Source organism: Lobosporangium transversale (genome assembly GCF_002105155.1).
Source record: "Lobosporangium transversale strain NRRL 3116 chromosome Unknown BCR41scaffold_52, whole genome shotgun sequence".
NCBI lineage: Eukaryota > Fungi > Mortierellomycota > Mortierellomycetes > Mortierellales > Mortierellaceae > Lobosporangium > Lobosporangium transversale.
In genome coordinates this window covers 18,088-44,835 of record NW_019029030.1, presented here as the reverse complement: position 1 = coordinate 44,835, position 26,748 = coordinate 18,088, and the positions used below count along the sequence as shown (strand labels likewise).

General features: G+C 42.3%; 10 protein-coding genes across 10 annotated transcripts; 6 read left to right on the top strand and 4 right to left on the bottom strand.

The window, feature by feature from the left end:
* Positions 1-387: 387 nt before the first annotated feature.
* On the bottom strand, positions 388-2,450 carry BCR41DRAFT_378963 (homogentisate 1,2-dioxygenase; the record flags this gene model as incomplete). The annotated part of the gene is made up of 7 exons (XM_022027184.1): positions 388-735; positions 838-942; positions 1,047-1,332; positions 1,464-1,584; positions 1,679-1,974; positions 2,120-2,213; positions 2,363-2,450. The coding sequence occupies 7 exons, from the start codon at positions 2,448-2,450 to the stop codon at positions 388-390; spliced, it is 1,338 nt and encodes a 445-aa protein (XP_021876901.1).
* A 3,302-nt stretch (positions 2,451-5,752) lies between these two features.
* BCR41DRAFT_400667 (hypothetical protein) lies at positions 5,753-7,585 on the top strand (the record flags this gene model as incomplete). The annotated part of the gene is made up of 1 exon (XM_022029156.1): positions 5,753-7,585. The coding sequence occupies one exon, from the start codon at positions 5,753-5,755 to the stop codon at positions 7,583-7,585; it is 1,833 nt and encodes a 610-aa protein (XP_021876900.1).
* A 588-nt stretch (positions 7,586-8,173) lies between these two features.
* On the top strand, positions 8,174-10,992 carry BCR41DRAFT_400666 (hypothetical protein; the record flags this gene model as incomplete). The annotated part of the gene is made up of 6 exons (XM_022029155.1): positions 8,174-9,004; positions 9,132-9,338; positions 9,453-9,632; positions 9,756-9,959; positions 10,074-10,790; positions 10,930-10,992. The coding sequence occupies 6 exons, from the start codon at positions 8,174-8,176 to the stop codon at positions 10,990-10,992; spliced, it is 2,202 nt and encodes a 733-aa protein (XP_021876899.1).
* Positions 10,993-11,160: 168 nt separating this feature from the next.
* On the bottom strand, positions 11,161-13,089 carry BCR41DRAFT_361965 (ERG4/ERG24 ergosterol biosynthesis protein). The gene is made up of 4 exons (XM_022025648.1): positions 12,296-13,089; positions 11,721-12,195; positions 11,494-11,616; positions 11,161-11,372 (listed from the first exon to the last, which is right to left on the bottom strand). Exons 1-4 carry the CDS (start codon positions 12,944-12,946, stop codon positions 11,212-11,214), a joined length of 1,410 nt encoding a protein of 469 aa, XP_021876898.1. The 5' UTR covers positions 12,947-13,089; the 3' UTR covers positions 11,161-11,211.
* Positions 13,090-13,250: 161 nt separating this feature from the next.
* BCR41DRAFT_389672 (hypothetical protein) lies at positions 13,251-15,006 on the top strand. The gene is made up of 4 exons (XM_022028146.1): positions 13,251-13,416; positions 13,560-13,883; positions 14,025-14,091; positions 14,207-15,006. Exons 1-4 carry the CDS (start codon positions 13,264-13,266, stop codon positions 14,854-14,856), a joined length of 1,194 nt encoding a protein of 397 aa, XP_021876897.1. The 5' UTR covers positions 13,251-13,263; the 3' UTR covers positions 14,857-15,006.
* Positions 15,007-15,042: 36 nt separating this feature from the next.
* On the top strand, positions 15,043-17,356 carry BCR41DRAFT_341519 (mitochondrial branched-chain alpha-ketoacid dehydrogenase kinase-domain-containing protein; the record flags this gene model as incomplete). Its single annotated transcript, XM_022022249.1, has 6 exons — positions 15,043-15,769; positions 15,884-16,008; positions 16,103-16,618; positions 16,779-16,847; positions 16,956-17,134; positions 17,240-17,356. Exons 1-6 carry the CDS (start codon positions 15,075-15,077, stop codon positions 17,354-17,356), a joined length of 1,701 nt encoding a protein of 566 aa, XP_021876896.1. The 5' UTR covers positions 15,043-15,074.
* Positions 17,357-17,395: 39 nt separating this feature from the next.
* On the bottom strand, positions 17,396-18,838 carry BCR41DRAFT_341516 (hypothetical protein). The gene is made up of 3 exons (XM_022022248.1): positions 18,506-18,838; positions 18,340-18,389; positions 17,396-18,218 (listed from the first exon to the last, which is right to left on the bottom strand). Exons 1-3 carry the CDS (start codon positions 18,792-18,794, stop codon positions 17,514-17,516), a joined length of 1,044 nt encoding a protein of 347 aa, XP_021876895.1. The 5' UTR covers positions 18,795-18,838; the 3' UTR covers positions 17,396-17,513.
* A 116-nt stretch (positions 18,839-18,954) lies between these two features.
* BCR41DRAFT_327772 (PRP38 family-domain-containing protein) lies at positions 18,955-20,370 on the top strand. Its single transcript, XM_022021670.1, has 4 exons — positions 18,955-19,191; positions 19,289-19,457; positions 19,560-19,675; positions 19,789-20,370. Exons 1-4 carry the CDS (start codon positions 19,056-19,058, stop codon positions 20,343-20,345), a joined length of 978 nt encoding a protein of 325 aa, XP_021876894.1. The 5' UTR covers positions 18,955-19,055; the 3' UTR covers positions 20,346-20,370.
* A 45-nt stretch (positions 20,371-20,415) lies between these two features.
* Positions 20,416-22,303, bottom strand: BCR41DRAFT_361960 (hypothetical protein). Its single transcript, XM_022025647.1, has one exon. It carries the CDS (start codon positions 22,207-22,209, stop codon positions 20,461-20,463), a length of 1,749 nt encoding a protein of 582 aa, XP_021876893.1. The 5' UTR covers positions 22,210-22,303; the 3' UTR covers positions 20,416-20,460.
* A 2,176-nt stretch (positions 22,304-24,479) lies between these two features.
* On the top strand, positions 24,480-26,714 carry BCR41DRAFT_312433 (P-loop containing nucleoside triphosphate hydrolase protein; the record flags this gene model as incomplete). The annotated part of the gene is made up of 4 exons (XM_022021087.1): positions 24,480-24,701; positions 24,827-25,314; positions 25,421-26,481; positions 26,545-26,714. 4 exons carry the CDS (start codon positions 24,480-24,482, stop codon positions 26,712-26,714), a joined length of 1,941 nt encoding a protein of 646 aa, XP_021876892.1.
* Positions 26,715-26,748: the final 34 nt, after the last annotated feature.

Here is a 26,748-nt window from a genome sequence, read left to right as displayed (position 1 = left end):
TGGGTAATATGCTCCATTGAAAAGGTAGGACCCTTCATTCGTACCAGTTGCAGACAATCATACGATTTTACTTTTTTTCTTTTTTATCGTGGACAATGTGAAAATCTATTACAATAAGGACTCGATTTAACTCAGTCTGTTTATCATCAGGTATCTTGAACAACTAACGTCTTTGTCTTGCATAGGTAACGAGAAGATCATCAATACATGCTAGAATAAACAATCCATTATGACTATTGACAGTCATAATGAAATAAGGATTTTATTTACTATAGATTTTTGAGAATGAGTGTGATTTACAGATCCATGAGATATGGGTTATAAGGCTTGCATGATGGTGAAAGAATGAAATAAAATGATTATGGTTTGCCTCATTCAATTAGTGCTTTAGTGCTTAGTGGGCTTCCAGTTGGGATCAAAGTTGCTCTTGAGTCCCTGCCATGCCTGGAAGTAGTCGTGCTGAACCTTGCCACTCTCCTTAATGGCCCAATGAGTGGGCTGCAACTGCATCGATGACTCAAACATGAAGGCTTGAGTGCCCTTGGCAATGTACATTGGCTTCAATTCTTCAGTCGAGGCCTTATCAAATGTAGGGGCATCAGGACCATGAGGGGTCATCATAGAGTGGAGGGAAGCGCCACCGGGAACAAATCCTCCTTGCTTGGCCTCATAAGTACCGTGAATCAAGCCCATAAACTCGGACATGCAGTTGCGATGGAAGTATGGGGGACGGAACTATAGGATAGAAGTGCAAAAAATAATGAATAAATGAGCGAAGCTGTTAACTCAAACGATAAATTTTAATACATGTGCATGCGTGTATGTTGCATTTCTTACAGTGTTCTCCTGCACGGACCAACGAGGAGGGAAGATGACAAAGTCAGCAATGGCAACACCTGGCTTTTCAGATTTGCAAGTAAGGACGGTGAAGATAGAGGGATCCTAATGATCGATAGTAATAGCAAGTAAAGTATGGTCAACATTTGCATTCTTGAGACAGGTTTTTTCAATTCTAGAAAGCCAGGGTATTTGATTTAAAAACATACAATGTGATCAAAGGAGACCGAGTTGATGGTGTTGAACAAGGCAAGGTTGTACTTAAATGGAGCATAGTTACCATGCCAGGCAACGACATCGAAGGGAGTGTGGTTCTGCTTGGCGGTAAAGAGTTGACCTCCATATTTGTTAATTATACGGAATGGCTTCTCCTCCTGAGAGAATGCAGCGACGGGTGTCTGGAAGTCACGGGGGTTGGCGAGTCCATTAGCACCAATGGGTCCGAGATCAGGAATAGTCCAGGTGCCGTTGAATACTTCGCAAATGTAACCACGGCTAATATGATACCATTAAGAGAAGGAAAGGATATCGTGAGCAAAACCACTTTCCATTGTGGGCCGTAACTCTGGACTGATATCACTTTCTCACACTGCATCATAATCATTTGATAAAAAAAAAAAGCTTACCTTGGACCATCGGGGAGAGCAACAGAGAATCGAATGCCGCGCTGGATGACACAGATCTCGTTAGGATGGGCCAAGATCTTTCCAAACTCGGTCGTGATGTCTAGGCGACCCTGCTGGGGAACTATTGGAATACCAGGAAAGAGCGTGAGAAGAATGACAAAAAAAAGCCACTCTTGATTGGATGATTGTAAAATTTTGTAATTACATCTCCCTACCGATCAGAAAGTCACCATCAGAATTGTAGAAGGCAGCATCCTCCATGCTCTTGTTAGCAGCGTAGATGAGAACGGCCATACCATGCTTGACACCGACATCGCCAGCACCAGCGATCGAGTGAAGACCCTCGACAAAGTCGGTGGGTTCGGTAGGCAGATCAAAAGGAGACCAACGTAATTGGTTTGGAGTCACACTAACGTTCGCTGCATCAGTGTAGTTTCCCACGAGGTGTGTCTTCTTGTGAAAGGCCTCATAGGGTGTGTGACAGACAGAGGGGCGGATGCGGTAAAGCCAGCTAATCCACCAAGCAACATCAATGCGTGGAAGTGCATTAGCAAGACGGTACATTTATTCATGCAGTTATTCATTTCATTTCAACAATCACATTCCAACATTTCATTCCTTTGTTTAACATCTCTCTGTGACAGAGATGGACTTACGTTCTCTCGTTATGCTTGCGGTCAACAGTGAAAGCAGTTCCAGAGAGTTGCTCGGCGTAGAGACCATAAGGACAGACTTGTGGAGTGTTTTGACCTGGAATGAGAATGAATGAGTGGGTGAATTAAAGTCGAGTTCGTGACATTGCCTCCATGGAAGCTCACTTTTTTTTTATACTCGCATATTTATGCTATGTCACTGCTTTTCTTATTTCAATGCGTCCCTAATCAGGCTTTCTTACTTACCCTTGGGAAGAGCATCGGGGAGAGCCTCGGATGAGAAGTGATTGCCGAAGCCAGGTTGGTATTGGTAATCGTTCTTGATGTCAGTCATGGCTGTGGAATGTAGAAGATTAAGGGAGGTAGAATAGAGAGAGTGGAGAAAGAGTGGTGTGGAGGAAGGAGCAATTGAAGTGAAGAGGGTAAAGCAAAGGAGGAAGAGGGAAAGGAGGTTGCGATCATTTATAACATTTCATTCCCCACATTTTTTTTTAAAATGAGCCTGGCGACAATAAAGGTGCCCTGCAAAAGAAGAATCATGATTGTTCGACAAAGCCCCTTCACGATGTTCAAAAAGAAAAAAAAAGAAAACGGCGAAAGAATCCATTTACACATCACATATACGCATTACACACAACTTTGGTCTTTAATTTTAGTTTTCTCACTCCCAGGACTCATTTAAACACAAACATCCGTCTACCTACTTATTCGCCATCCATTCGCACTTGCTTTGATTGGAGAACTGGGGTCACTTTAATTGACCTTTACCTTGAACACGTTTGTTTGTAGACATCAGTGTCTTTTAATTTTCCTTCGCGTTCTGCAATCGACCTTGTCTACTTTCTTTTACTGAAATTATTAGGGAACTCAACAAAAACATGTTCATTTCCTCTCTCCGGATATGGCTCATCCGAGAGATTTGATCTCTTGACACTTATGGAATGGCACATTCAAAAAAAGAGAGTCGCGCCTTTGCTCTGTAATGTCAGTTCCAAGGCATGAAAGCACTCGTTTGTTTGTTGTATACCTATGACACTAGTAATGCGCAGATAAGGATCCCGGATCGTGAGTCGTGGGGAGAATCAGAGAGAAAAAAAAAAAAAAAAAAAAAAAGTCCAGGTCGTAAAACACAAACCTAGCCAAGTAACGCCCGTAATTAGACGCCACCAAAAAAAAAAAAAAAAAACCACCCAAAAATAGCGCTCTATTTACCCTTAAGAGCAGATACAAAAAGAAAAAATACGCGTCGAGTGCAAGAGAATGGAGATGGAAACACTGAAGGCTCTGCACCGTAGAAGGATCAGATTAGTACTTTACAATAGATATAACCTTTTCCTACCATTTACCATCAAACACATGGAACTGAACCAGGAGAATCAATCTATGAGCAGTCTCCAGGGGCTGTTGACGTCTCAATCTCTGCTCACTGCTATTTCTACCATCCTCCCATCCTCCCTATCTCCTCACCTCCCTGTTTGGAAGTTGTACTTTTTTGCCTTTCAAAGTTTGTCTTGACTCCACATCTGAGAACGATAGTCAACAGCGTATACAACACTTCCCGCTTTCTCCTGATGTTCCCGCAAGACAACTAGGGATGTGTTCCATCGTTTTGGATTATATAAATATGAATCATGTAGACCAAATAGAACTTTGAATATTTTTTTGGTACTCTTTTGTACTCCCTTCAATGAGAGCATTGACCACAACGTAACACGCAATTAACTATTTTTCGATTGCTCATTATTGTGTCTTTTTAGGATGCCTTTTTTTAACGGTCAGAGAAGACTGCAGTCTGCTTTGACGGTATTAACCACACCATGCATGGAGGACCGTGATCATCTCACCACTAATTTTCCCCCCTACCTCTCTCTTATCTTGATCGTACAGAATGCATCAAAAGACATCATGAGAAGTGCTTGTAACATAGGATGTAGACAGATCATTCATAGGAATATTACAAATGTGTACTGCCTAATCCCTTGTGGTTTATGCAAAAATGACAGAAAGGCCCCGATACCGCTCGCCATTACCGCAGGGACGGCTAGAGCAGACCACAGAGAGGAAAAAAGAGTGAAGGAGAGTGAAAGAGAGAGCATTGTCCGAGGAAAGAAACAAGTGCTTTTACAAGGATGATTTTTTTTTTTTTTAATTTTTTTTTTTCCTTCATCTTTCCTGCTCCTCCCTCCCATTCTGAGCACGATCGCTCCTTGTTGTCCCTGCTTCATGCTCTTACTGGCTGAACTACCCCCGTCGCATTGGTCCTGCATCTCTATCACTTTGCTCTCTTTTCACTTTTCTTTTTTTTTTCTTTCTCCCTCCTTCTCCTCTCTCTGTCTCTCTCTCTCTCATTCTTTTCTATCTTTCTTTCATTTATACCACATTCTTGCATTGCCTTCTATTTTACCCTCTTTCGCGTCCCTACCTGTAACCACATTTTACCACTGGAAAAGAGAATGCATCACGCAGCATCTGCCACTATATTTTAGATTTATTCTTCTTTCAACCAGCTGAGCATTTGTAAACGTGGCGTAGCTTTTTTCGAATCATCCAAAACGTTATTAAATCTGTAAGCATAAAAAAAAAAGCGATCGTTGCCACTGATACATCATCCCCTATATGCAACTGTAGATAGCAATCAGAAGATTAAGTACCATAGACGCATATATGAACCTTTTTTATTATTATTATCATTTTTAATTATCTGTCGAGTTCACCAGGAGCTTGGCTTGACTTGACTTTATAATATACCGACTGGCACTTTTTTTTTCATCTCTTTTCTTTTTCTTTGGAGCGGGTCTTGTTTGATTCCTTTATTTCCCGTCTATTGCTTAGGACATGATTTTGTTTCTTTTTGTTATAATCATTTTTTTCCCGTTTATTATTATTATTATTATTATTATTATTATTATTATTATTATTATTATTATTATTATTATTATTATTATTATTATTATTATTATTATTTTCTTTTTAATTGCTGTTATTGTTTGATTGGATTACTCGTCCTTTCCTCCCCCCTTCGTGTCTTTCATCATTTCCAACACATTTTTGCTTTCCTATCCATCTAAAATAACAATATGTCCAACAACGCTCTATAGTCACACAGGGGAAAAGAAGAAATGTCAGAAGAAAAAGGAATAAGAAATCAAGGGCCAAGCTGGGAGGGAGAGATGATAATTCTTCTTTACGAAATCAGTATACAGCTCTTTTTTTTTTTTATTCCTTTATTGCCTGCGGCTCATTCATTTTATCCCGACATGATACTGCCAATGGTTTGCTTTTTAATATTTTTTTTTCTTCGAGTTGAATGCACAGACACACACACGGATGAACACAAAATACCGCCATCTCTTTTTCCGTTCAACTGAACAAGTAACCTCACTCATTGTTTATCTTTTTTTATTCGGACGATGTTTTTTGTCCCTTACCAGCTTCTGTAGCACAACATCGAGACAGAGGGACACAAGCTGAAGCATCGTTGCACAAGAAAAAAGTGAACTTTAAAACTTTTCGTTTCACTTCCTCAAAACTCCCTTGGGTCGGACGCCACCATCCATACAGATCTTCTCTTGTCATACACTCTGCAAGACACTAAACCTAGTTTCTACCTTATATCCATCAAGTATTACAGACGCCATGGATGTCGCCAGTCAGAGTACCACACGCAAATCAAATCTCCGTAACCTTCAACCACGTGCTGCTGCCGCCATCGACTTCAATGACAGTGATGATGATGATTGCAATCCCTTGAGCGCCGATTACAAGGCCCAGCGCGAGACTACAAAAGACCTTGTGGACTTTTTCAAGAACGCACCCCCGCCATCTTCACCAGCCACAACTCCTCTCTCAAGTATAGTCGTAGATGAAAAAAAGAAACGTACATTGCTCCAGCGGTTAAGGTCTCGCAAGGCTAATCTCCCCATGGGAGGAAGCACCAGGGGCCGGAATGTAGTGCTGGCACCGTCCTTGCAAAGCTCTAGCAGCTCACTTGGTTCCCATAGTAGGGTAGGCAGCGAGGTTGCCATCCTACCGAATGGGAAAAAGTACGTCATGATTGCTGTCGATTACAAAGATTCGAAAGATGCTGGAGCAGGTCCAGGGTTAACACACACCGTCCCCAGCTCCCTCAGCTCGAGTAATGTTGGAAGATTACCAGGCCTTACATCGCCCAAACGTCTGAACTTCAACAACGTTGGTGACGACTCGGGATCAAAGCGGGAGTCAACCTTAAATAAGAAGCCCAGCATCCAGCTCACCACCGCCATCGAAGGACGTACAGATACTAACAATAGTATGGAAACAAGCAAAGTATCTAATGGGGCTGATAAGCACCGTTCTATCGCCATTCAGGCTGGTAGCGGCGAAGGCTCCAATTTTATTTTGGATAGTAGCCCATTCATGCTTGATAACTTTGCATTGAACCCAGAGTACGTCACAAAGACCGGTACTGCTCAGACACAATTGAACGGTCAGCAGGCCGACGATACAGCTAACGTAGTCAGACCCCGGACGCACCATTCATCCAAATCAAGCCAATATCAATCGTCCAATGACAGTGGCTCTAAGCGAAGCACCAGAGTTACTTTCAATATCGCCGATCAGCCACAGGAGCAGCCGTCGCAGCAGCCTTTGAGCAAAGAAGCCCTTTCCAAGGCTTTAGCTGGACGAATAAGCAAACACAAGGCCCAGACAGCCAAAGGCATGCTCCTTGAGGAAACAGGGAATACACGTTCTAACGGCTATAGCACAAAGACGAAGACCACAGTCCCTGAAGTGATCCTTCCCAAGCCCGTAACGAGGAAGAAAGTACGACATGTTCAAATCCAGACGCAGCACTGTGTTACGCGTCCCATGTATACACAAACTGAGCCTCTTGGGTCACTGGCCCAGGATTACGAAGCAAAGGAATTCGCCACACAAACGGGTTCTTCAAGACGTGTCTCTGGGACAACTGACGTTGGAATGTCGACGGATAGTGAATCAACGATCATTTCGCCACCAAGGTCATCCCCCACCAAGGGCTCGATGGCTTCTACATCTATCGCCACTACTGCAACAGATACCAAAGACCAAGGATTCTCAACTTTGGATGCAGCCACTAATACTACTTTTAATAACAGTACTTTTTCAACAGTGGCTAAAGTTTCAGGGATGACAGAGAATGAAGAGTTGGTCTTCCTGCGGCAACAAAATTCAGCTCTGCAAGTACAGGTAGCGATGTTGCAACGGGATTTGGCAGCGGAGACACGAGCACGTACACGAACAGCAGTCGCCATGCAGGACACGCGGGACAAGTTCGAGATGTTATCAGCGATGGCGTATAAAAAGCTCAAGGAGATGATATTTCAACGCCATGTGCTTGAGATGGAGGTGAGAGAGCTCCGAGCACAAGTGGACATGCACAACGAGGAGGCAATGTATCCGACAGAGGTCCATCATGAATATATTACCGTTAACTTGCAACAATGAGATTAAAAACACGGCAATTAATAGGAAATGTAGATAGAGTGAGAAAGAGAGAAAGCTGGGAGGATGAAGAGATTAGGTGTCGTGGAAATTTGCACGATGTATATAAGGAATACCATTTAGCATTACAACATGGACATGAGCATTTAGCATAATAAAACAAAACAAAAAAAAAACTAATCTATCTGGCTATTTGCAAAAGATCCTAGTAGAGTGACTTGATCAACATCACCATTTGATTGAAAACATTGTTCTTTAATCATTTAGTTTCACTGATTGCCAGAAAAGCAGATTAAACAAAAGAACTGTCTCTACAACATATAAAAATAGTCGTTGACCGCAGCGAAGAGAGCGCCTTTTAGAAACATAACTTATAAAGTTACAAGTAAGAAGGCTTCAGAACGCTAAATTGTCTGTCCGAATGCCTGTTAAGGACAACAGAGGTCTCATCGGTAAGCAAACCTTTGTCTCTCATACAAAGCTGGTATCTGTCTTATTTCATTTTGTGATGTGAACTGTTCATATTTGAAAGCCTATTTTTTTTTTATCAGAACATCCTGCAAATAGACACAGTTTGAAGCACATAAAGACATGGATCACACCTCTGAGAAGACATCGCTATCTTCAAATGCTAACCAAGAGCAGCCTCAGACAGTGCTAGGGTCCACTTCTCCCAGCAAGGATCATTACGATAATGATTCCCCATCAAGTCAAGCGAATCAAAGCCGTGCCTTTTGCCAAACCGTTGAATCAGGTTATTCGTTGCGACCGTGCACTATGGAGGAATCATGTAGTAGCGAGCAGGCTCCATGTTTGGCTATTAGCGTCTTTGAAGAGATGTCAAAAAAGGGAGAACAACAGCAACAGAAACAATGCCAAGAGGAAATATCGTCGCCTGTTGTCGTACCCGGGTGTGGTTCTGTGAATAATCCTGATTATGGCGAGACGGCCGAACATAGACGAGCGTCGCTTCTTCCCAAGCAAGGAACTATAGAGGCCACAATGGCTATAAGTATTTCTTTGGGACAACCAAACATCGAATCCCCCTCAAATCGCTGTCGAAATCAAGCCTTGCATTCCACCGCTGCTGCTGCTGCTGCTTCTGCCACAGACATTATGAACAGCTGCTCTGTGGAATCTAAACAATCCATTACTTTACCATTTTCAATAACAGCAACAGCAATAACAACACCAAAGTCTGTAGTAACATCGCTCATAACACCCCCTCACATCTCTACCAAAGGCAGCACCATATCAATGAGACGGCACCTGAATATTTCAATCCCCACCATTCATCTCGGCGGAGGGCTACAGGATATCATAGGCGCTTTTGCTTCTTCGACAATCAGTAACAATTCGCCAAACCTGCGAGAACCAACTTCTTTCGAGGGTGTAGGCGGTGACATTGTACCATCAAAAGTTGTGCGTAATCGACTTGATGAAACGAAGTTTTATGCTTTGAAAGTCTTCTTTTTTTTTTTTTTTCTTACTAACTTGATTTTCTTTCTTTCTTTTTTTTTCTCTTTTTTTCGTTTTATTAAAAAATTAGACGGATGAAAATGTCGAATTGCTAGAGGTGATAGAGCGAATTGATATTGATCGTAGAAATACGTTCAGAAGGTGTGAAGAATATGAAGAGGAAATGACTAGGGTCAGGGAACAGGCAGAGGAAAAGAGTCGGAAATTCAAGGAAGCCGAGAAGAAAATCAAAAGGCTTCGAAAAGCAGAGCGAAGCAATGCCAGACGATGTGAAGAAGTGAGCCTCTCTTTCTCCCAAATGAATCAATGAAGGGTATACAATTGTGGATTATTTTTTTTACTAACAAACAAAAGATGGTCTATACCGCATTTTTTTAATATTCCATGGCAGTTGGAGAAGATTTGTCAGGAAAAGTGTTCAGAGATTCAGAAATTGGAATCAAGAGCTAAAAGTGTTGCGAAAGAAAATCCCCAAAAATACATTAAGTTGCAAGCCGAAGTAGACAAATTGAAGCAGGAGCTTGATATCAAAACCAGGGCCACTTCGGAAACAAAGGCCAACGTTGATCGAGTAAGCAGTGCTCTGATCCCTTTTTTTTTTATCTTGTAACTTGATAAAAAAATAAATAAAAATAAAAGAAATGAATTTAAGGTCTTTCTTTTCTCTGTCTCATTCTTTCCCTGTAAACTACAGTTGGAACAAGAAATTGTTCGCTGTAAGGATGAGATAGAGGGATTACGGAACAGTTGCACGACCATGAAGTGTGAACTTGTTTGGGTCATGGACAAGAATATTAAACTTACTGAGCATCTGGAGAAGCTCTGGATGAATACCATGCAAGGTCATGCCTCCGAAACCTCTAGTAATCATTCTTCCTCTGACGAGCTTTGTGCACAGGTAAAGGAAAAAAAAAAAAAAAAAAAAAAAAAAAAAGACAATGTAGCTTGGTTCCATGAAAGAAATAACGATTTGGCGAGCAAAAATGATTAACAAAATTTTATTCTATCCTAGTCCTTGCTGGACGAGCTCAGTGACAGTGATCCCGACTTCTCTTTGGGAACATCCATTGATGAGCGAGTTACGCGTGATGACCAAAAGGAAAGTGAAGGTCCACATCCTGGGAATGAAAATATTAGTGCATCTTCAGCTTGCGATATTCATCTTCCTGAGGATAGGGACTCTATTGAAGCCATTCCGAGCAATTCTGAGAGCGAGAGTGGGAACCATGGAGGTCAGGATTCGCTTCCGGACGGTCCTTTTATAACGCCTTTGTATGCGCTATTAGAAACACAGCCCACCGTGGAGGGAAGCTTGACAGAGGCTACGTCTTGTCCATCAGATAGTCCTGGGCCACAGTTACAAAGACAGAATGACATGGACTTAAACGATTTAAGTGAGCCATTATCGCAGATTTCCGGCCCCGATGCAGCCACCAACACTGATCTGATCTGCTTCAACAGAAGCGAAAACGAATATGTTGATGACGAGGTAGGATCTCTGGACAGCACGCTTGGTAGTATGGATGACATGTCTAATACCACGGATGAAAATGAAGGACAACCACTACCTCAAGCGGAAGGGTATTCATCCTTCGTTCTGTTGGATGCGGCTAGCGGTCAATGGGCCTTACGAATATTGTCCATTATTCTACAGAACCAGCAGAGACAGGATGAACTATCTATTCACATCTATAATAGGCAGCATTACCTAGATCAAGAGATCCAACATGTCCGGAGAGAAGTTGCCATGTTATATATGCAGAGCAGAAAATGCAAGTAGCTGTCACGAGATGGATCGACCAGTATTTGCGGCACTATATGCCGATTGTCATGCTTGTCCTATTCTTTCTTATGGTTCTTATGCTCAGGATGCTTGGACTGTTCAACACCATATCCCAGATAGGGCAGAGGGTGACTTGGGAGATGTCTGATGATCACTATGTCCCGAGTTGAGTAGCAATTAGTGTATAAGGATCGACAAAGTGGTGGTATGAGAGAGATGTGGGCTTTGTGGTTTGAAGTAAAATTTAAAGAAACGCGTTTATGATAGTCAGACACTACACTTATTTTTTTATTTTATTTTATTTTTAATAAAAGATCTAATATTGTTCAGATATTTCTATTCACCAAATCCAGGGAGATTAAGTAAGCTAATAAATGTAAGGAATGATGCGCCATCGCACGATTTCGCAATACTTGTCCCAATCCTTGCCATACTTCTTACGGCACTTTTCCGCATCTCTCAGCTCACGATGGAATAGCAAGGCAGCAAAATAAATGGGATAGAAATAAGGGAGAGGACTTGCAAAGCCTGTATGGCAATCATCAATCCGACAATACATAAAGACGTGTCAGAAAAACACCTTGTAAATATTAAATATCAAACAAAAACAACAATAATAATAATAAAGCATGTATTAGGATCAACTTACCGCAGGGCAATGACCATGCGAGAGCCATAAGCCAATCGCCAAAGTAGTTGAAGTGGCGAGCTGTGCCCCACCAGCCGCTGATCATCAGCTTTGATCCCGATGCGGTCTCCATATATTTTATGCCTATTTGCATTATAATAAAGGTACAGATTTTTTTTTTGTTAAGCACATCATATGCATGGGGTATTAACAATGGCCTAACAATAAATTAAACAATTGAATATTACCTCTATTTTGAGGGGCAGAAGGTCCATAGAGCCTAAAACGATTTTTTTGACCATTGGCTCCCCTAAAGATAATGTATCCGATGCATTGAGTGATAATGACCAAGGCACAATGAACCAAACCCATATCGAGAGGGAAGGTAGCCAAGTAACGAGCCTGGATACAGTAATTCATGGGTAGCCAAGTCAACAGACCATTGGCAAGCATGAAGCCGAAGCCATCTGTAGTAATGTCCATGGTAGTCAAGACTGCAGGCTCATTCCATAGTGAGTCTAGTACGTAGAAAGCTTCAAGCAATTGTACGGCAACCATCGAGTTCGTGATACGTCCAAGTTCATGATATTGCTTGCAGGCCATGCCAAAGTTGAGAATTATCCAGCCGATAAGGCCTGGGCGAAGCTCAATAAAGTGCTTAATGTCAAAAGTCGAGTCAGGAGATGCACTGAAACGGGGATTCAACTCTCGTCCAAGAACAAACTACAGAGAAAAAGAGGAAAAGGGAGAAGGACCAGTTAGGCTTACAAATTTGCCTAGGGAAATTCGGGGATGCAAGTTCGTTAGACAAAAAAAAACCTACATCATAAATCATATTGCCGGTGTTACCACCACAAGCAAGGATCTTTTCTTGACCGTTGCTATCTGGAAGGAATGACCAGATGTAGACAAAAATTGACAAACCATAGGTCCAGACCAGAGAGGCTGTGATCAAGCCTAGGAAATGATCATACAGAAACAAGAAAGGCTTCACACCCTTGGTGTATACTGTTGCAGCTATAAGTGCAAAGATCAACATCATGGTCCTTAAAGCGTTGACTTTGTACTTGAGCTTATAGTTGGATCTATCCTTTGTTAGAGGTGACCCACCAACGCCTCCGACAACAGTTCCCTCAACTACATCGCCAGGGATGACAAAAAAGGAGATAAAGAGAAAAGCCATATAGGCTGAATAGACATAGAATGCTTTCATATCCCAGGTGGAGCTGAGAAAGTTCCAGAGATCTGCGGGATATGATGCTGGATTGGCGCCGATAGAGGGCCAAAATCCATCCTTGGGGTCCCAGAAGGCCGGAATGCATCCGAAGCCCTCGCGACAATTAAAGTAGAGAGCATAGGTAACTAAAGGGAGGAAGACGAGCATCCCGACAGCACCTGGTGGCCCGAGGAACTCATACTCGGGAGCAGGATTTGGCGGCGTGCGCCTGAATCCTTTAGAGGTTTTACTGGACATTATGTTTAAAAAGATTTAGGAATGCAATCAATGTTAACAATACAATCGGAAAGAGATAGAAAGAGAGAAGAAGAGAAAGAGGTAATGAAAAGATGGAATGAGAACGGAATGGTAGATGAATGCTGAATAAGCTGATCTTTTTTTACATCGTCTGAGAAAAAAAAAGAATGGCCTGATTTTTTCTAATATCCGGTTTCGATGTTGCCACCAACTTGTACCCAATAAGATTGTGTTTAAGGGGATTGAAAAAATAGTTGACATGACACAGCAATGGTGATGCAAATGTGCAATTGTCTTGTTTTAATATTATTACAACCATGGAAGATAGTTTTCCCTTCAGCTTCGGACTTGCATCGGATGAAGATGAGGAATTCAATGACATCTTCTGTCCAGCGAAAGCAAAAGCCAAAGTTGTAAAGTCAAAGGCACCTTCTGCGGAGGAGTATCATGCTCAGATAGACGCGGATGGGGTAAAAATAAATTCGCCAGTTATGCTCAAAAGGAGAAGGGTATTACTTAATAGCTTTTCACGTCTTTCTGAATGCTAATTCTTATAATTTTTTTTTTTTTTTTTTTTTTTTTTTAAAAAAAACAACCAACAACAACAAAAAAGTGGTTTCACCAAACAGGCGCCTCAGTGCTTGAAGTTATGCAAAATGATAAGAATGGTGCCAACAAAGTCAAGATGAGGGCTGATCATTATTATATGCTACATCAGTATCAGGACGCATACGAGATCGCAAAGGAATATTGTCGCGTCGTATCTTTGCAAAATCAACTGAATCTGATAGATAGAATTGAACAATCCGAAACTGAGATTGAAAGAACATCAAACATATTAAAGGTAACGGATTCGAAGGAGATGCAAGAGATGGCTCTCCGCTGTGCACTCAAGTTAAACAAGTTGGACGAAGCTGCAGCATTTGCCGATGAGCTTGTAGGTCTTATTCAAATCCGAAATCAGATCGGGTCTATTTTTTTTTTTTTTTTTTTTTTTTTTTTTTGGCGCGCCTTAATATATATATATATTAACGATAGACCTTCTGGTCCAACTGGTGAATGGATATTGTATTTGTAGACGCTGCAAGATATTGGAACTGTATTTCTTAAGGCCAAGGCATTTATAGCAGTTGGACGCTACAATGGTATTGACCGTATTCATCGGTTTGCTTATTTACTCAATCAGCTGCAAAACTCGCTCATATACAGACTATGAACTCATGTTATCTACTCCTTCCTTAACTGGCTTGTTTATACTAGCTGCGGCACTCAATCTGGTTCAATTTCAAAAGACAAAGAGTAGCAATTACTCTATTTGGAAAGCTCTTGGAGAATGTTTGCATCAGTCTTCAAAAGCACTAATATTCCAGTCAGAACCAAAGCTATCAATACCAACCTTAATATCTAGACCATATCCTTCATTAACGTTATGTTCCTATGGCGTGGATCTTCGGAGGGTAAAAATTTTGGCTTTAATCAGCATTCTGCGAGCCCGTTATCTAATGCTTGTATCCACGTGGTCGAATGTCAGCTATGCAAAAGTCCGGTTTGATCAAGAGTTAAGAACCATTGATGACCTACGGAGAGTCTTGGAGCGTGAATGTGAGCTGGAGATGTATGACTCAGCTAGCCAGTTGAAAGAGTTCGAGAGTAGCTTACAAGACCAAGACTTGAAGCATCGACGGTTAGAAGATTATGAGAACAAGATTGTCATCCCAGCTCTAGAGCTACTTCAGAGGATGAAGCAAGCAAATGGTGAAGGTCTAAAGGAAGAAAGTGAATCAGCTTTGGAGATTGTAGAGTTTATCGTCAACTCATGGGATACACAATTGGTAGACTTTTCTGCTTCTGGAGGTGGAACTGACGAGGACAATGACGATGTGAATGGGCTCTCAGTCCGGGACAAATAAAGACTCATTATCAAGGGGTTGAGTCTACATATTCTTGACACAAATGAATCAAAAGCATGTGCGCGCGCACCGACCAACGCGGGCGATGTGGAGGAAAACGGATCAAGACAGAATGAATTCACACGCCTCTATAAATTCAATAAATAGGAGAGAGAGACAGAGAAAGAAAACTTACTTCTCTCCATTCTTTATTCTCATTGCATTGCATTCATTCAAAAATGACAGCGGTTTCTTGTTCTATCCGAATTTCAAATAATATTTCGCGTCATGGGATGCATTTTCATCACCAATGGACTCTTCCCAATCCTCAGAGAGTAGCGACAATGCGGACGTTGCCCACATTACACAAACCTACAACAAGGCCATGCTATGTCCATACACATGTCTTTCCTCGAAAGCTGCCTCAAAGTCGACTATTGTCCACACTTGATGCAAGCGCAGCAATATCTTATCAACCAAATCTCGTTCAAGAACATCTACATCCAACCACCACCGCTACTGCTGGCACTTCTAGTTCCTCTGGTCCTTCTAATGCTTCTGCCGCTACTACTGCTTCAGCTACTGCCAATACTACTGTTGCTCCTGATACTGCTACCACTACAACTGTTACTGCTGGGACTCGGTCACCATCTCATATCAACATGCAGCGAATAAAACTTGTTGCCACCCGTAGGGAAACTCCCTTATCAATGGCTCAATGCCTCAAACTAGGTCAGCATCTCAGCTCGAAGGCTCTACTCAAAAACCTGGCTTTCTTGAACCGAGAGCTCCCTGTTCGATTTTCGAAACGGATCATTGAGCTTACTAATCTACCTGGTGAATTAAAGGAGACTGAGCCATTCATGAACTTGATCAAGAACTATTCCAGGTCATTTGAAGAGTTACAGACCTTTTCGGACAACGGTCACCTTTTGTAAGCTTAATTGAATCACCGTCTGAATTCTTTGAGCTGCGCCAAAAAAAAAAAAAAAAAAAAAAAAAAAAAAAATCATGGGCAAACTTTATTAATTTATTTTGTGAATATCAGTTTCCTCTCCTCCAACACCTGTCTCCGTGACGATCTAGATATAGATGACAAGGAGTCATTGAAGTTTTCCATGCAAAAAGAATATGCTGAGCTACTCCAAAATATTACAAATCGTCACAAGCAAGGTAGCAAATCATAAGAAAAAATATCCTCCTTTCGAGTCGTAGATGTTGTAGTATCGACCTGACTTTTTTATCATCACTACCTTAAATACACTAGATGTGATTAGTATGGCGCATGGAATAAGTCTCTTCAAGCGTTATCAAGACAACCGCAACAAGCCTTCAGAGGAAATCCAGCACTTTTTAAATGCATTCAATCGTGGTCGACTTGGAATTCGAATCATGGTCGGACATCATCTGGCTCTACAACATCAGTTTTATCATTTGAATGAGCCTTCCTCTCCTCCCTCAGCCCCACCCCCAGCTTCAGCTTCAGCATATCTCTCAACCCCCTCAAGCGCTCATTCTCAAAGAATTGGTATCATTGAACCGCAATGTGACATCGAGGCATTGATCTTGAAGGCAGCTCAGTCAGCTCAATTTGTGTTCTTTCAGCATTACAATACTGTGTTCCCACCAAACATACATATTGAGCATGTAAAAGAAGTTGGAGGCAGGAATGTGCGATTTCCAGTTGTGCCTGCGTTGTTGCATCATATCTTGTTTGAATTGCTGAAGAACGCCATGCGCGCTACCGCGGAATTCCATGGATTGGATCAATCAACTTATCCAGGTAAACATCTCTCTCTCTCTTTTTTTTTTTTTTTTTTTTTTTTTTTTTTCTGCTTTTTTTTTTTTTTTTGTGAAATATATTAGTACAACTGGAAGACTAGAATGTTTTCAGGAGAAGGATTTGCCGAAATCTGACAAAGCGTCTCGTTTGAATCAATTAGATATTCAGATTAGATTATTATCGACTGCGAATGGTGACCTTAATATTACAATTAAAGATTATGGTGGAGGCAAGTCTCATAATCATGAATTCTATTATGTTTTTTTTTTTTACTCTTTTTTTATCGTCATTACAAAAAAACTTACAAGCCTTGTGGGATCAATATTCAATAATATAGGAATGCCTTCAGAAAAAGTAGTCAAGCCTTTCAATTATATGTTCACGACTGCATCCAACACTGTCTGTATCGATTTCCATTCCATAATGACGGCGGTTGAAAAGAAGCCACATAATGCCACGCTGGGTGAGAATCTGCCACTCTGTGGTTTCGGATTTGGTTTAGCTACATCCAAACTGGTAAATGGCTTTTTTTAATATATTTGTTTTGTTTTCAATTTCAATAGTCAAATCTTTTATATGATATGCTTCATGTAAATTAATTCTGTTTATCTCTTCAAATAGTACGCTCGACTCTTCCATGGTGATTTGACCCTAAACTCAACCACAGGCCAGGGTACTGAAGCAAATATCACACTGAAGCGATTGGAGGATCAGATAGAGCAACTGGAGGAAGCGTGAAAGTCATTTATCATTGATGTATAATAGATTGTACATATTCTATTTTTGTATTTCTTTTTTCTTTCAGTAACGTCTATTAAAATATCTAATGGGAGTAATACATATAACTATCCTTGCAATCATAACGCCGGTATCTATAATGGTTCTGCAATAGAGTTTAATGCGCAGGGAGCGCCTTTTGATCTCTGTTCTGGAGACTCTTGGGATGGATCAAAATCTTGCACTCTGTATCCTTGCACAAGTTCTTTAGGGCCTTCCGCTCCAACATCTCGAAGAACTTGAGTCCAGAAGCCTTTTCCACAGCTTCAACTGGTACTTGGAAAGCTGTGAGTGGGACCTCATTCTGTATCTTGTCGTTTGGTAGAACAAAAGCGCCGATTGTCATATCACCATTGCCCTTGTCCGTCAAAATAACCTTGTAGAAATGTGTGGGAACTGCAATATTAGGAGGATTGCCAATGACTTCGTACTTTACAAAAAACTTGCCGTTTGTCGGGTCCTGTTGTGGAAGATACAGTGGTCCAGTAATGACATAAACATCTGAATATTTTTTTGTCAGATTTCGACAGAAATTCTCAAAATGAGCCCAATAATCACGATTGAAGCCATTGCCGACTTGGGGTGCAATGTTGGATAAATAAAACGTTTCATCCATGGCGTTCTGATTTCTCTTGCAATCCGCTGCAGGGACCATATGGCCACGATCATATCCTGAACGGAAGTAATCCGCTAGATGAGCCTTGTACAGGTCAGGGATGAGGGTATCTTCCATAAAATTATTACCCCGAACAACGCCATCACCTGCTACTAAAGATGCTGCAGTAAGATGTTCAGCGACCCAGTTGGGGTGACGAAATTGGCGCTGTGTATTTTTCATGATAGAAAAGTTGAAGACATGAGTTCAAAATAAAGTTAGTTGATAGGGGCTTTTTTTTTTGCTCATATAAACAATTTTCCTTTTTGGCTCAACTTGGATCGGTTACATTATAAGAAGCGACATATGCCTCTCTTGAAAATACATCGTTCACTGGTCCTATTTTTTTTTTTTTTAAACTCGATAGGTTAGTTATTTGGATAGTGCTCTGATCATATCTGAAAAAAAAAAAAAAAAAAAAAAAAAAAGACAAGGAATGTGAAAAGATACCATACCCGGAAATCCAAAAGGTAAAATCTTGCGCGAATTACCAGCAGGGAGACCTGGAGGGGGGCGTATAACTACAGGGGGTGATGGAGATGGTGAAGAAATATTCGTATTTTTGATGGGCACCTGGGATAATGGTGTATATTGTGGCGTTGGGACAGTCGGCGTCTGTTGCTGTTGCTGTTGGGTCGTCAGGGGTACGGGCTTAGTCTCTTGCTTAGACTTGAAGTAACCACCCATGGCAACAGCACCAATGACGGCACCTCCAGTAAAGATTGCAATGTTCCTGACGACCATGGTGATGTCCTGAGATGGAACAGGTGGGAAGGGGAAGAGGAAGGGGAAGGGAAGGAAAGATAGGATGGATATACAAAAAAAAAGTTGCATTTCGGAAGGTGTGGCTGAGCACGGCAATTTAAAACATTAGACATTACTGAAACTTTTAAGCATGTAAGAAAACGAACATTACATCGACATCAACCAACATCGATAGCATACATATTTCACAGGAAAGACCATTAAATTCATTGGACTGAAGGGAGAAAACTACCATCCACCATGGCTATGGACAATAAGACAGTGCGGGATGCTATCCAGATTCATGGAACAGACCCACAGTTCCTAATTGAAAAGATTCTCAGGACTCGCATATATGAATCAACCTACTGGAAAGAACACTGTTTTGGCTTAACAGGTATGGGATTAATAACGACACGATGCAAGGATACGCATCAACTAGCCTTTTTTTTTATTTCTTCCAGCTAACTGTGATTTGTACTTTGAAAACTTAGAATCCTCAATTATTGAGAAGGCTTACGAGCTTAAGTACATTGGCGGTCAATATGGAGTCCAGAAACCTACAGAGTTCATCTGCCTTGTTCTCAAACTATTGCAAATTCAGCCCCGCGAGGAGATTGTGATCAAGTACATCACAGGCCTGACAGAGTCTGATAATAATAAGTAAGTCGATGGGTTAATATGAAGAAAGACACCACATGTTCCCATGTTCATGTCCTACAAAAAAAAAAAAAACTGACAGTACAGCCTTTTTTTTTTCCCTAGATATCTACGTGCCTTGGGGGCATTTTATTTGCGCCTAGTCGGGAAGCCTGTCGATATCTACAACTATCTTGAGCCTTTACTAGACGATAGTCGAAAGTTAAGAAAGAGGGGTGCAGGTATTTTTTTTCTTTTTTCTTTTCATCAGTTCGGCCATATATAATATATTCTCTAAACTTGTTCAGCTCTAACTTTTTTTTTTTTTTTTTTTTTTTTTTTTTGGTATTGTTAGGAGGATATTCAATTATTCATATGGACGAATTTATTGATGATCTGTTGCGGGAGGAACGTGTTTGCGATATAGTGTTGCCTCGTCTTGTAAAAAGACATGTACTGGAAGATGCTGGAGAGCTGGATCCTAGAATAAGTACTCTTGAAAAACTGGAAATGGAACTGGAAGAGGAAAGAAAAGCTGAAGAGGCAGCGGCAAGGCGCGAAGATGGAGGCAAGAGATCACGCTCGTCTTCTCGCTCTAGATCACGATCTATTAGTCGTAGCCCTAGTCGTAGTCGCAGCCGTAGTGTTAGTCGTAGTCGCAGTCGCAGTCGCAGTCAAAGCCGTAGTCGAAGCAGAAGTAGAAGCGCAGACAGGAGCAGAAGGAGCAAAAGTAGAGGCACAAGTCGGAGCAGGAGCAAAAGTCGGTCGCCCAGCCGCTCAAGATCCCCTCATCGCGATCAACATTCATATTCTGCTGAATTAAGCCGTAGGAACAGGACTGATCGTACTCGCGACCGAAGTCGTAGCACGAGTAGAAGTAGAAGTCCCGATAGGAAGAGACGCGCGTATTAGAGACATCAAAAAACTGTGCAGGAGCAAAAAAATAAAAAAAATAAAAAATAAAAACAGGAGCAATAAAACAGCTTCATTTGACATCATGCAATCACTCTATTTTCAAATCTAAAAGCTACCATGTATTTACTGACACTCCGCGTGCGCAAAGCAACTCCTTCAATGATTCGTTACGTCTGTGGTTTGAATGGAGGCTCCCACATAAATGGATCAACTGGGGCCAACTCTCCAACATCCATAATACATCTCTTTGACTCATTCGCTGGGGGCCGGAGAAGTAAAAATCCCTCAATTGTTTAAGGGCTTTCAGTTGATATAACCCTCTCTTCAACCTCAACTGCAAGGCATTGGGGAAGGAGGGTCCATCTAATTGCCCTCCATCTATTGATGATGAATGGGGTTGTGATCCGCTGCTGTGCAATCGACTAATATCTAGTACTTGCAATTGACGTAAAGTCGAGAGTCGCTCGAAAACAGCCTGGTGGATCATATTTTTCTCTGCTAAACCTTCTTCCTCATCTTCCTCATCTTCCTCTTCTTCTTTCTCTTCCTCATCATCTTTATCCACCTCTCCCTTTTCCAGAGATATGTGATCTCCCAGGCCCGTTTCCATCTGCATCTCCAAGCCCTGCTCGAGATCTCCTTTCTCTTGTTCTTCCTCCTCAACATCCATGTATTCGACTTCAGTTCGTACCACAGTGTATCCAGCTTCAATATTGATTCTCAGGGTTTTAAGCTTCAAGCATACCCAAGGATCCCCCACCAAGATGTCGTAAGCAGAAACAGTGCCTGATATCAGTGTTTCCAGGGCTGGGAATGAAGAAAGAATAATTTGAATCATAGGGCTACGTATCTGTCGACACCCTGACAGGTTCAGCTCCGTGATCATTATGGAATGCTTAAGCACCACAGTAAGAGACTTGGCCCCAAATGCAGAGTTGGGCACCACTAGTTTCTCCAGATTCGATATATCGACCAAGAGTTCGTGAAGGTCACTATCACTCAGCCCCTCAGCATCAAGTTCAATTGAATTCAGTGAACATATTGCTCCGGTCGATCGCATGGATGTTATCGCTGTGCGTGGAAATCTAGTTCCATGACTGCCTCGCCAGACCAAAGATTTTAATTGAGAACAATTCTTTAGGATCCGTTCCAGCTGTACATCTGCACTACTATTAAACTTGAAGAGACCGAGATGTTTCAGCCGCTTGAAGTGAGGATTCAGTGGCGGTGTGACTATGGTCCCTGCCACGCATTCCTGAAACAACAGATGGTTCTCTGACGGAAATGTAATCGATGAGAGTTCTAACCGATTTGCATGGGCAGCAATAGCATACCAAAAGTCTTCCATCAACTCTTTAGGAATATTCATCCCAATAATCGCCAGAGACTCTAAATGAGATACCTGACTGATCGCTCCCCAGAACGCTTTGTCAGGTAATGGTCTAATGCCCATGACCGTTATGTCTTTCAGTCTTGGGTTTGTTTGAAGCAAATAGGTCAGTTGGTCAATGTCATTGCGGGTATTGTTCAGGGTTCCACTCTCAACTGTGCACAAACATTGGCTTGAGATGAACAAACGCTCCAGTTGTGTGCATCCGATGGAAAGAAAGGGCGAAGAGATTAGACCATAAAAATTGAGACGCCGAATCAAATGGGCGTGTTTGCGCAGGATCATTAGGGGAATCTTGGGTGACATTGAGCAGTCAGAGGAATGAATGTGAACCCAAACCATGGGCAGAAATACCCGATACCAAGTACGGGAGACTTGGAGACAGACGCAATGTGTTGCCCTGGGAAGATATCTACCGACATGAGCTAGGATCTCCGGTAATTCGAAGATGGGATACTGAGCGATGGCCATGATGAGAATTAGATGTAGTTCGGTTGCAGTCTGTTGGGGAGTTACTATCAAAGGCTATACTCCAAAGCAAGCTCATTTTTCGCCCCCAATGGCTTTTTCTTGGCAACAGGCAAAAAAGGGCTGCAATCTTGTACGCACAAGCCCACAGCCTAAAAAATTAAACTAGGGGAAACAGACGTGTTGGAAACATTTCATCTGAGATACTGGTAACACGTTGCAACTGTATGCAACTGTTCCTGAACCTGCATTTGCACTTGAACCTCCGCATTTATCACTACAGATCTACATCATTAATTCATCAATCTTGAGCACTGAACTGAATTGACACACGCGTTAAAAGCCCGGTGCTTGGCACCTACAGCTAGTTAGGCATTGAAGCGACAGTTGGCCTGATCTCTTTCCCCAACAAGATGGGAATAAGAGAATGGTAAAAACATTTGATCATATCCATTCATAGCCATATAAAAGGCAGACTTCTTTTCCATTTCCTCCTTATGTACCTAACGCTTTCCACTTCACACATACACGCTCATCTCACCACCACTATCACCAAACCAACATAACCAATACTAACCTACTTTATAGTGGGTGAATCTGTATCTTTAAGCTGTGTATCTGTGTATCCGTATATCCATAATGTTTGGTAAAATCAAAACACAAGGGCCTAATAAGACTCTACCATACACATATTCATTGGGACCAGTAGTGAACCAAAGGCAATCAACTTCTTCCTCTTCATCCGCCCATGCTTTTCTTTCTGCACACTATTACGACCACAATCAAAGTCAAATGCCAGATCTACAGCATCCTCAAGAGCTCCATTCATCTTATCCGCTCCAATCCATAGTGAACTCTAAACAACAACAATTAAAAAACAATTACCAACGGCACCAAGAACAACACAATCTCTCCAATGATCTTGCTTGTTTTGGCTTTAATGAACAGCGACCCACTACTACTCCACTACCGCCAGTTAAAGGGGCCTTACTTGAGTCGCCACCGATGCTGGTTGACTTCTCAAGCGTCACACCAACGACTCGCTACCAAGTTCGAGCTCTTGCTCGTCGCGCTTTGTCGTTTCATGTACGCCAGCGATCCCTTAATATATGCTGTCTATTTATTTGGCCGGCTATGCTGGTCCTTATCTGCTTTATCTTTTCCCTCATTATTACGTCTGCAGGAGAGTATGAGGACGGAGATGATGATACCCATGACATTACCAAAGATGGCTGGAAGGGCATGGCCCGATTCTGTGTGAACGAAGCTGACCCGCATCGATCACTCGCTTTCAAACTTTACAAACTGCCGTTGCCCCACGCAGGTGAGGGCGTTTTGAACGTTGGATGGTACCCAATTTCTTATACGATGGTGTCAAGGACGGATGACTGGAATGGTATCCTCCCCTGTGCTAGATGGTTCGGAGAAAGGTACCCGATCGGAGGCAAAACCCCCTACGAGAACGCGTCAATAGCCGATGCCACTCTCCCCGACAGGTAATGAGTGGTAAAAAGACTCCCTACTGAAATATCTAATCCTTATTCCGACTTTGATACCCCAAGTTCTGTACTGAATATCATGTTATTTAACATAGTTATTACGCAATCCCTCCACCGGGCGGATGGTTCAAAGTTGGGCAAGATAGAGAGAAATTCCTTTTGGGTAAAGACCCGCGCAAGCTGGAAACTATGCCTGCAATCTTCAATATGACCTCTATAAATCAAACAGTCTACTATACAACCGCCAACGAACAGATCACTGCACTCCTTGGCGCCCTTCCTGATGTCACTCATCTATTTACATCAGAAAAATGGCCTCCAACGGATCCAAAGGTCGTGTATAATGCCACAGCCAAGCCCGGGTCAGGCCTCTTTGGTCAAATCCCTATTCGATACGCCAGCACAACAAAGCCTCCCACTCGAGATGGAAGCACAGCGCAGAGAAATAAAAGTGCTACGGCTGACGGCATGATAGCAGTTTATTATAGCTCAAGTCCATATCTTATCAAACTGGCAGATCAAAATAACGCTGATCAAACGATCCAGAGCCTTGTTACTGGCCTGAGCCTTCGCGGAAATAGTAGTCGCGAATTTGAAAACATGCCATTTGGGGCGATTGCTTTCGAAGCCCTAGATATTCAAGCTTCCAGTCTCAAAATGGTCCTGCAGTTTGGTCAACCTCTTATTGAAACTGTCCCGGGCTCAAACAAGAGGAATGGATGGGTCTCCTCGACTACGCCTTCTGGTCTCAGGCAGATGATTACCATGACACAAATGAGTCAAGCGATAGTCAAGGAGAAATTTGGAGGAAAGTATCGTATCTCCCAAAGTATAAAGGCATTCCCATTTGAATGGTCAACCGAAGCGCTCAAGGGGTACTCTTTAAACTTGCTTTCGATCCAACTATTCCCATTTGGCTTGTCCGTATTGTTACCTACACATGTAGGAATCATGGTCTTGGAGAAGGAGAATCGACATCGTATGATGATGGCTATGGTATGGTCGGAATTATTGTTACCGTTGTTATTGTTATTGTTATTGTTATTATCATTGTTATTCATAAAGAGAGTGACAAAAACAAACGTTTATAATCCTGATGACCTATATTATTACTATTATAGAACGGTTTGAAAGTGTGGTCCTACTTTTTAGCTCACTACTTTGAGTTCCTGACCATGCAGCTTATCGCATCATTCTCTTTCGCTGTGGCCTGCGTAGTTGTCCGAGAGCACTTTATTTGGCGTACCTCCCCTTGGATTACATTTCTTCTTCTTCTTTTATGGGCGCATGTTCAGGCGACGATGGCACTAGTGTTGTCATCCATCTTTTCCAATACACGCAAGGCCACTATGACTGTGTATTTCTTTGTCGCAGTGTCATGTATCATGATCGGTGTCTCAGACCGAATGTTCAAGGATGGAGCCCCTTCCGTATGGTATATTCACCCGAGCTTTGCGTTTTTTGAAATCATGGAAGCCATGATCCGCCACGCCAGTCGCGTCAACGGGCTATATCCCTTAGTAGCTAAGGATTTTGCGCCTGGCACAACCTTATTCAAGTTGACCATGATGCTTGTAGGCGAGAGTATTTTGTTCTTGATCTTGACTTTGTAAGTACTGATGGAATCTGGTTGGCTCATTCTGTTGTAGTTTCCTTACTTGTACTCGGCGAAACTGACAATGGGCAACTACCCTTTCCTTATTTATTTTTACTAGTTACCTTGACGCAGTAACACCTTCAGAGTATGGTATTCATCGACCATGGCACTTCCCTATCACTTACTGGTTCAAGAAATCACAGAACCTGAAGTTCTCACAGGAAAGTACGTTCCAGAGTGAGAGCGAGGTGATTCAGGACGAGCTCGAGGGGTCCGGTGACGCAGATGCATATGCTGAGCGTGAACGTGTGAAATCCGTTTATCAGCCATCGACCACACCCTTAATCATCGATAAGCTCTTTCACCAGTATCCAAACAAAGCCGAGCCCGCATTGAGAGGTCTCTCATTAGGTGTTGAAAATAACACTGTCCTCAGCTTACTTGGACCTAATGGCGCAGGAAAGTCGACATTGATTCACTTGTTGACTGGATTGTATAGCCCTACATCAGGCACAGCCTATGTGGCCGGACATAACATCCACACAGACATGTCAACGGTTCAGTCCAAAATGGGTGTCTGTCCGCAATATAATATCCTCTGGGATGAACTCACAGTCGCAGACCATTTGTTGTTTTACTCTCGGCTGCGAGGAGTGCCTCCAAGCCTAGAACAACAGGCAGTCAGCCATGCATTGGCGTGTGTGTCTTTGACACGATTCCGAAACCGGGCTGTCAGTGGGCTATCTGGAGGTGAGAAACGCCGTGTCTCGATCGCAATTGCTCTCTTGGGTGACAAACAGGTGATTTTCCTGGATGAACCTTCAACCGGGTTGGATCCTGAGGTGAGAAGGGTTATCTGGGATGTGATCCAACAGGTGAAGGTCGGCAGGACCATTGTTTTGACAACCCATTCCATGGAGGAAGCTGATATCCTATCAGACAGGATCGCAATCATGACAACAGGACAGCTTAGATGTGTAGGAACATCCTTGCACTTGAAAGGATTGTATGGAACGGGGTTCAAACTTGATGTGACAAGCAAGCCTGGACGACTAGAGGAAGCATGCAGAAGCTTGGAGCAAGCTGAGGGCGTATTAAAGGGCAAGAAATTCAGGAGAGTTGATAAATTTACGAACGCCACCACTTTTGAGTTTGAACTCGGAAATGCAACCGATGGTAGTAACAGACAGGACTTATCGCTAGCGGCAGCTGCAACTCAAATGTCCAAAATGGGCCATGAAGGGCTCTCAACGATCTTTGCAAATCTGTCCCAAGCAGATCGATTCCCGGCAATCGAAGACTGGGGAATTTGTCAAACAACACTCGAGGACGTGTTCCTTCGGATAGTAACCAGCGGACCATCTGCTCTTGCAGCGCCAGCTATAATCAACCATGAGCCGTTAGAGACGTGAAGATTGTTTTTTTTTTTTTTTTTTTTTTTTTTTT

What these genes read in the sequence shown, in the direction of transcription:
- BCR41DRAFT_327772 (XM_022021670.1), top strand. Translation starts at nt 19,056, where the DNA reads ATGGCTATGGACAATAAGACAGTGCGGGATGCTATCCAGATTCATGGA. An exon ending in ACAGAGTCTGATAATAATAA is followed by an intron (nt 19,458 to 19,559) that starts GTAAGTCGATGG and finishes TTTTTTCCCTAG; the next exon opens with ATATCTACGTGCCTTGGGGG. An exon ending in GTTAAGAAAGAGGGGTGCAG is followed by an intron (nt 19,676 to 19,788) that starts GTATTTTTTTTC and finishes TGGTATTGTTAG; the next exon opens with GAGGATATTCAATTATTCAT.
- BCR41DRAFT_389672 (XM_022028146.1), top strand. Translation starts at nt 13,264, where the DNA reads ATGGAAGATAGTTTTCCCTTCAGCTTCGGACTTGCATCGGATGAAGAT. An exon ending in CTCAGATAGACGCGGATGGG is followed by an intron (nt 13,417 to 13,559) that starts GTAAAAATAAAT and finishes ACAACAAAAAAG; the next exon opens with TGGTTTCACCAAACAGGCGC. An exon ending in AGCAGTTGGACGCTACAATG is followed by an intron (nt 14,092 to 14,206) that starts GTATTGACCGTA and finishes TGTTTATACTAG; the next exon opens with CTGCGGCACTCAATCTGGTT.
- BCR41DRAFT_361960 (XM_022025647.1), bottom strand. Translation starts at nt 22,209, where the DNA reads ATGGCCATCGCTCAGTATCCCATCTTCGAATTACCGGAGATCCTAGCT.
- BCR41DRAFT_341516 (XM_022022248.1), bottom strand. Translation starts at nt 18,794, where the DNA reads ATGGTCGTCAGGAACATTGCAATCTTTACTGGAGGTGCCGTCATTGGT. An exon ending in TTTACCTTTTGGATTTCCGG is followed by an intron (nt 18,390 to 18,505) that starts GTATGGTATCTT and finishes AAAAAAAAATAG; the next exon opens with GACCAGTGAACGATGTATTT. An exon ending in CATATGTCGCTTCTTATAAT is followed by an intron (nt 18,219 to 18,339) that starts GTAACCGATCCA and finishes AAAAATACACAG; the next exon opens with CGCCAATTTCGTCACCCCAA.
- BCR41DRAFT_361965 (XM_022025648.1), bottom strand. Translation starts at nt 12,946, where the DNA reads ATGTCCAGTAAAACCTCTAAAGGATTCAGGCGCACGCCGCCAAATCCT. An exon ending in TTCTGCCCCTCAAAATAGAG is followed by an intron (nt 11,617 to 11,720) that starts GTAATATTCAAT and finishes TAATGCAAATAG; the next exon opens with GCATAAAATATATGGAGACC. An exon ending in CGCATGGTCATTGCCCTGCG is followed by an intron (nt 11,373 to 11,493) that starts GTAAGTTGATCC and finishes ATTGCCATACAG; the next exon opens with GCTTTGCAAGTCCTCTCCCT.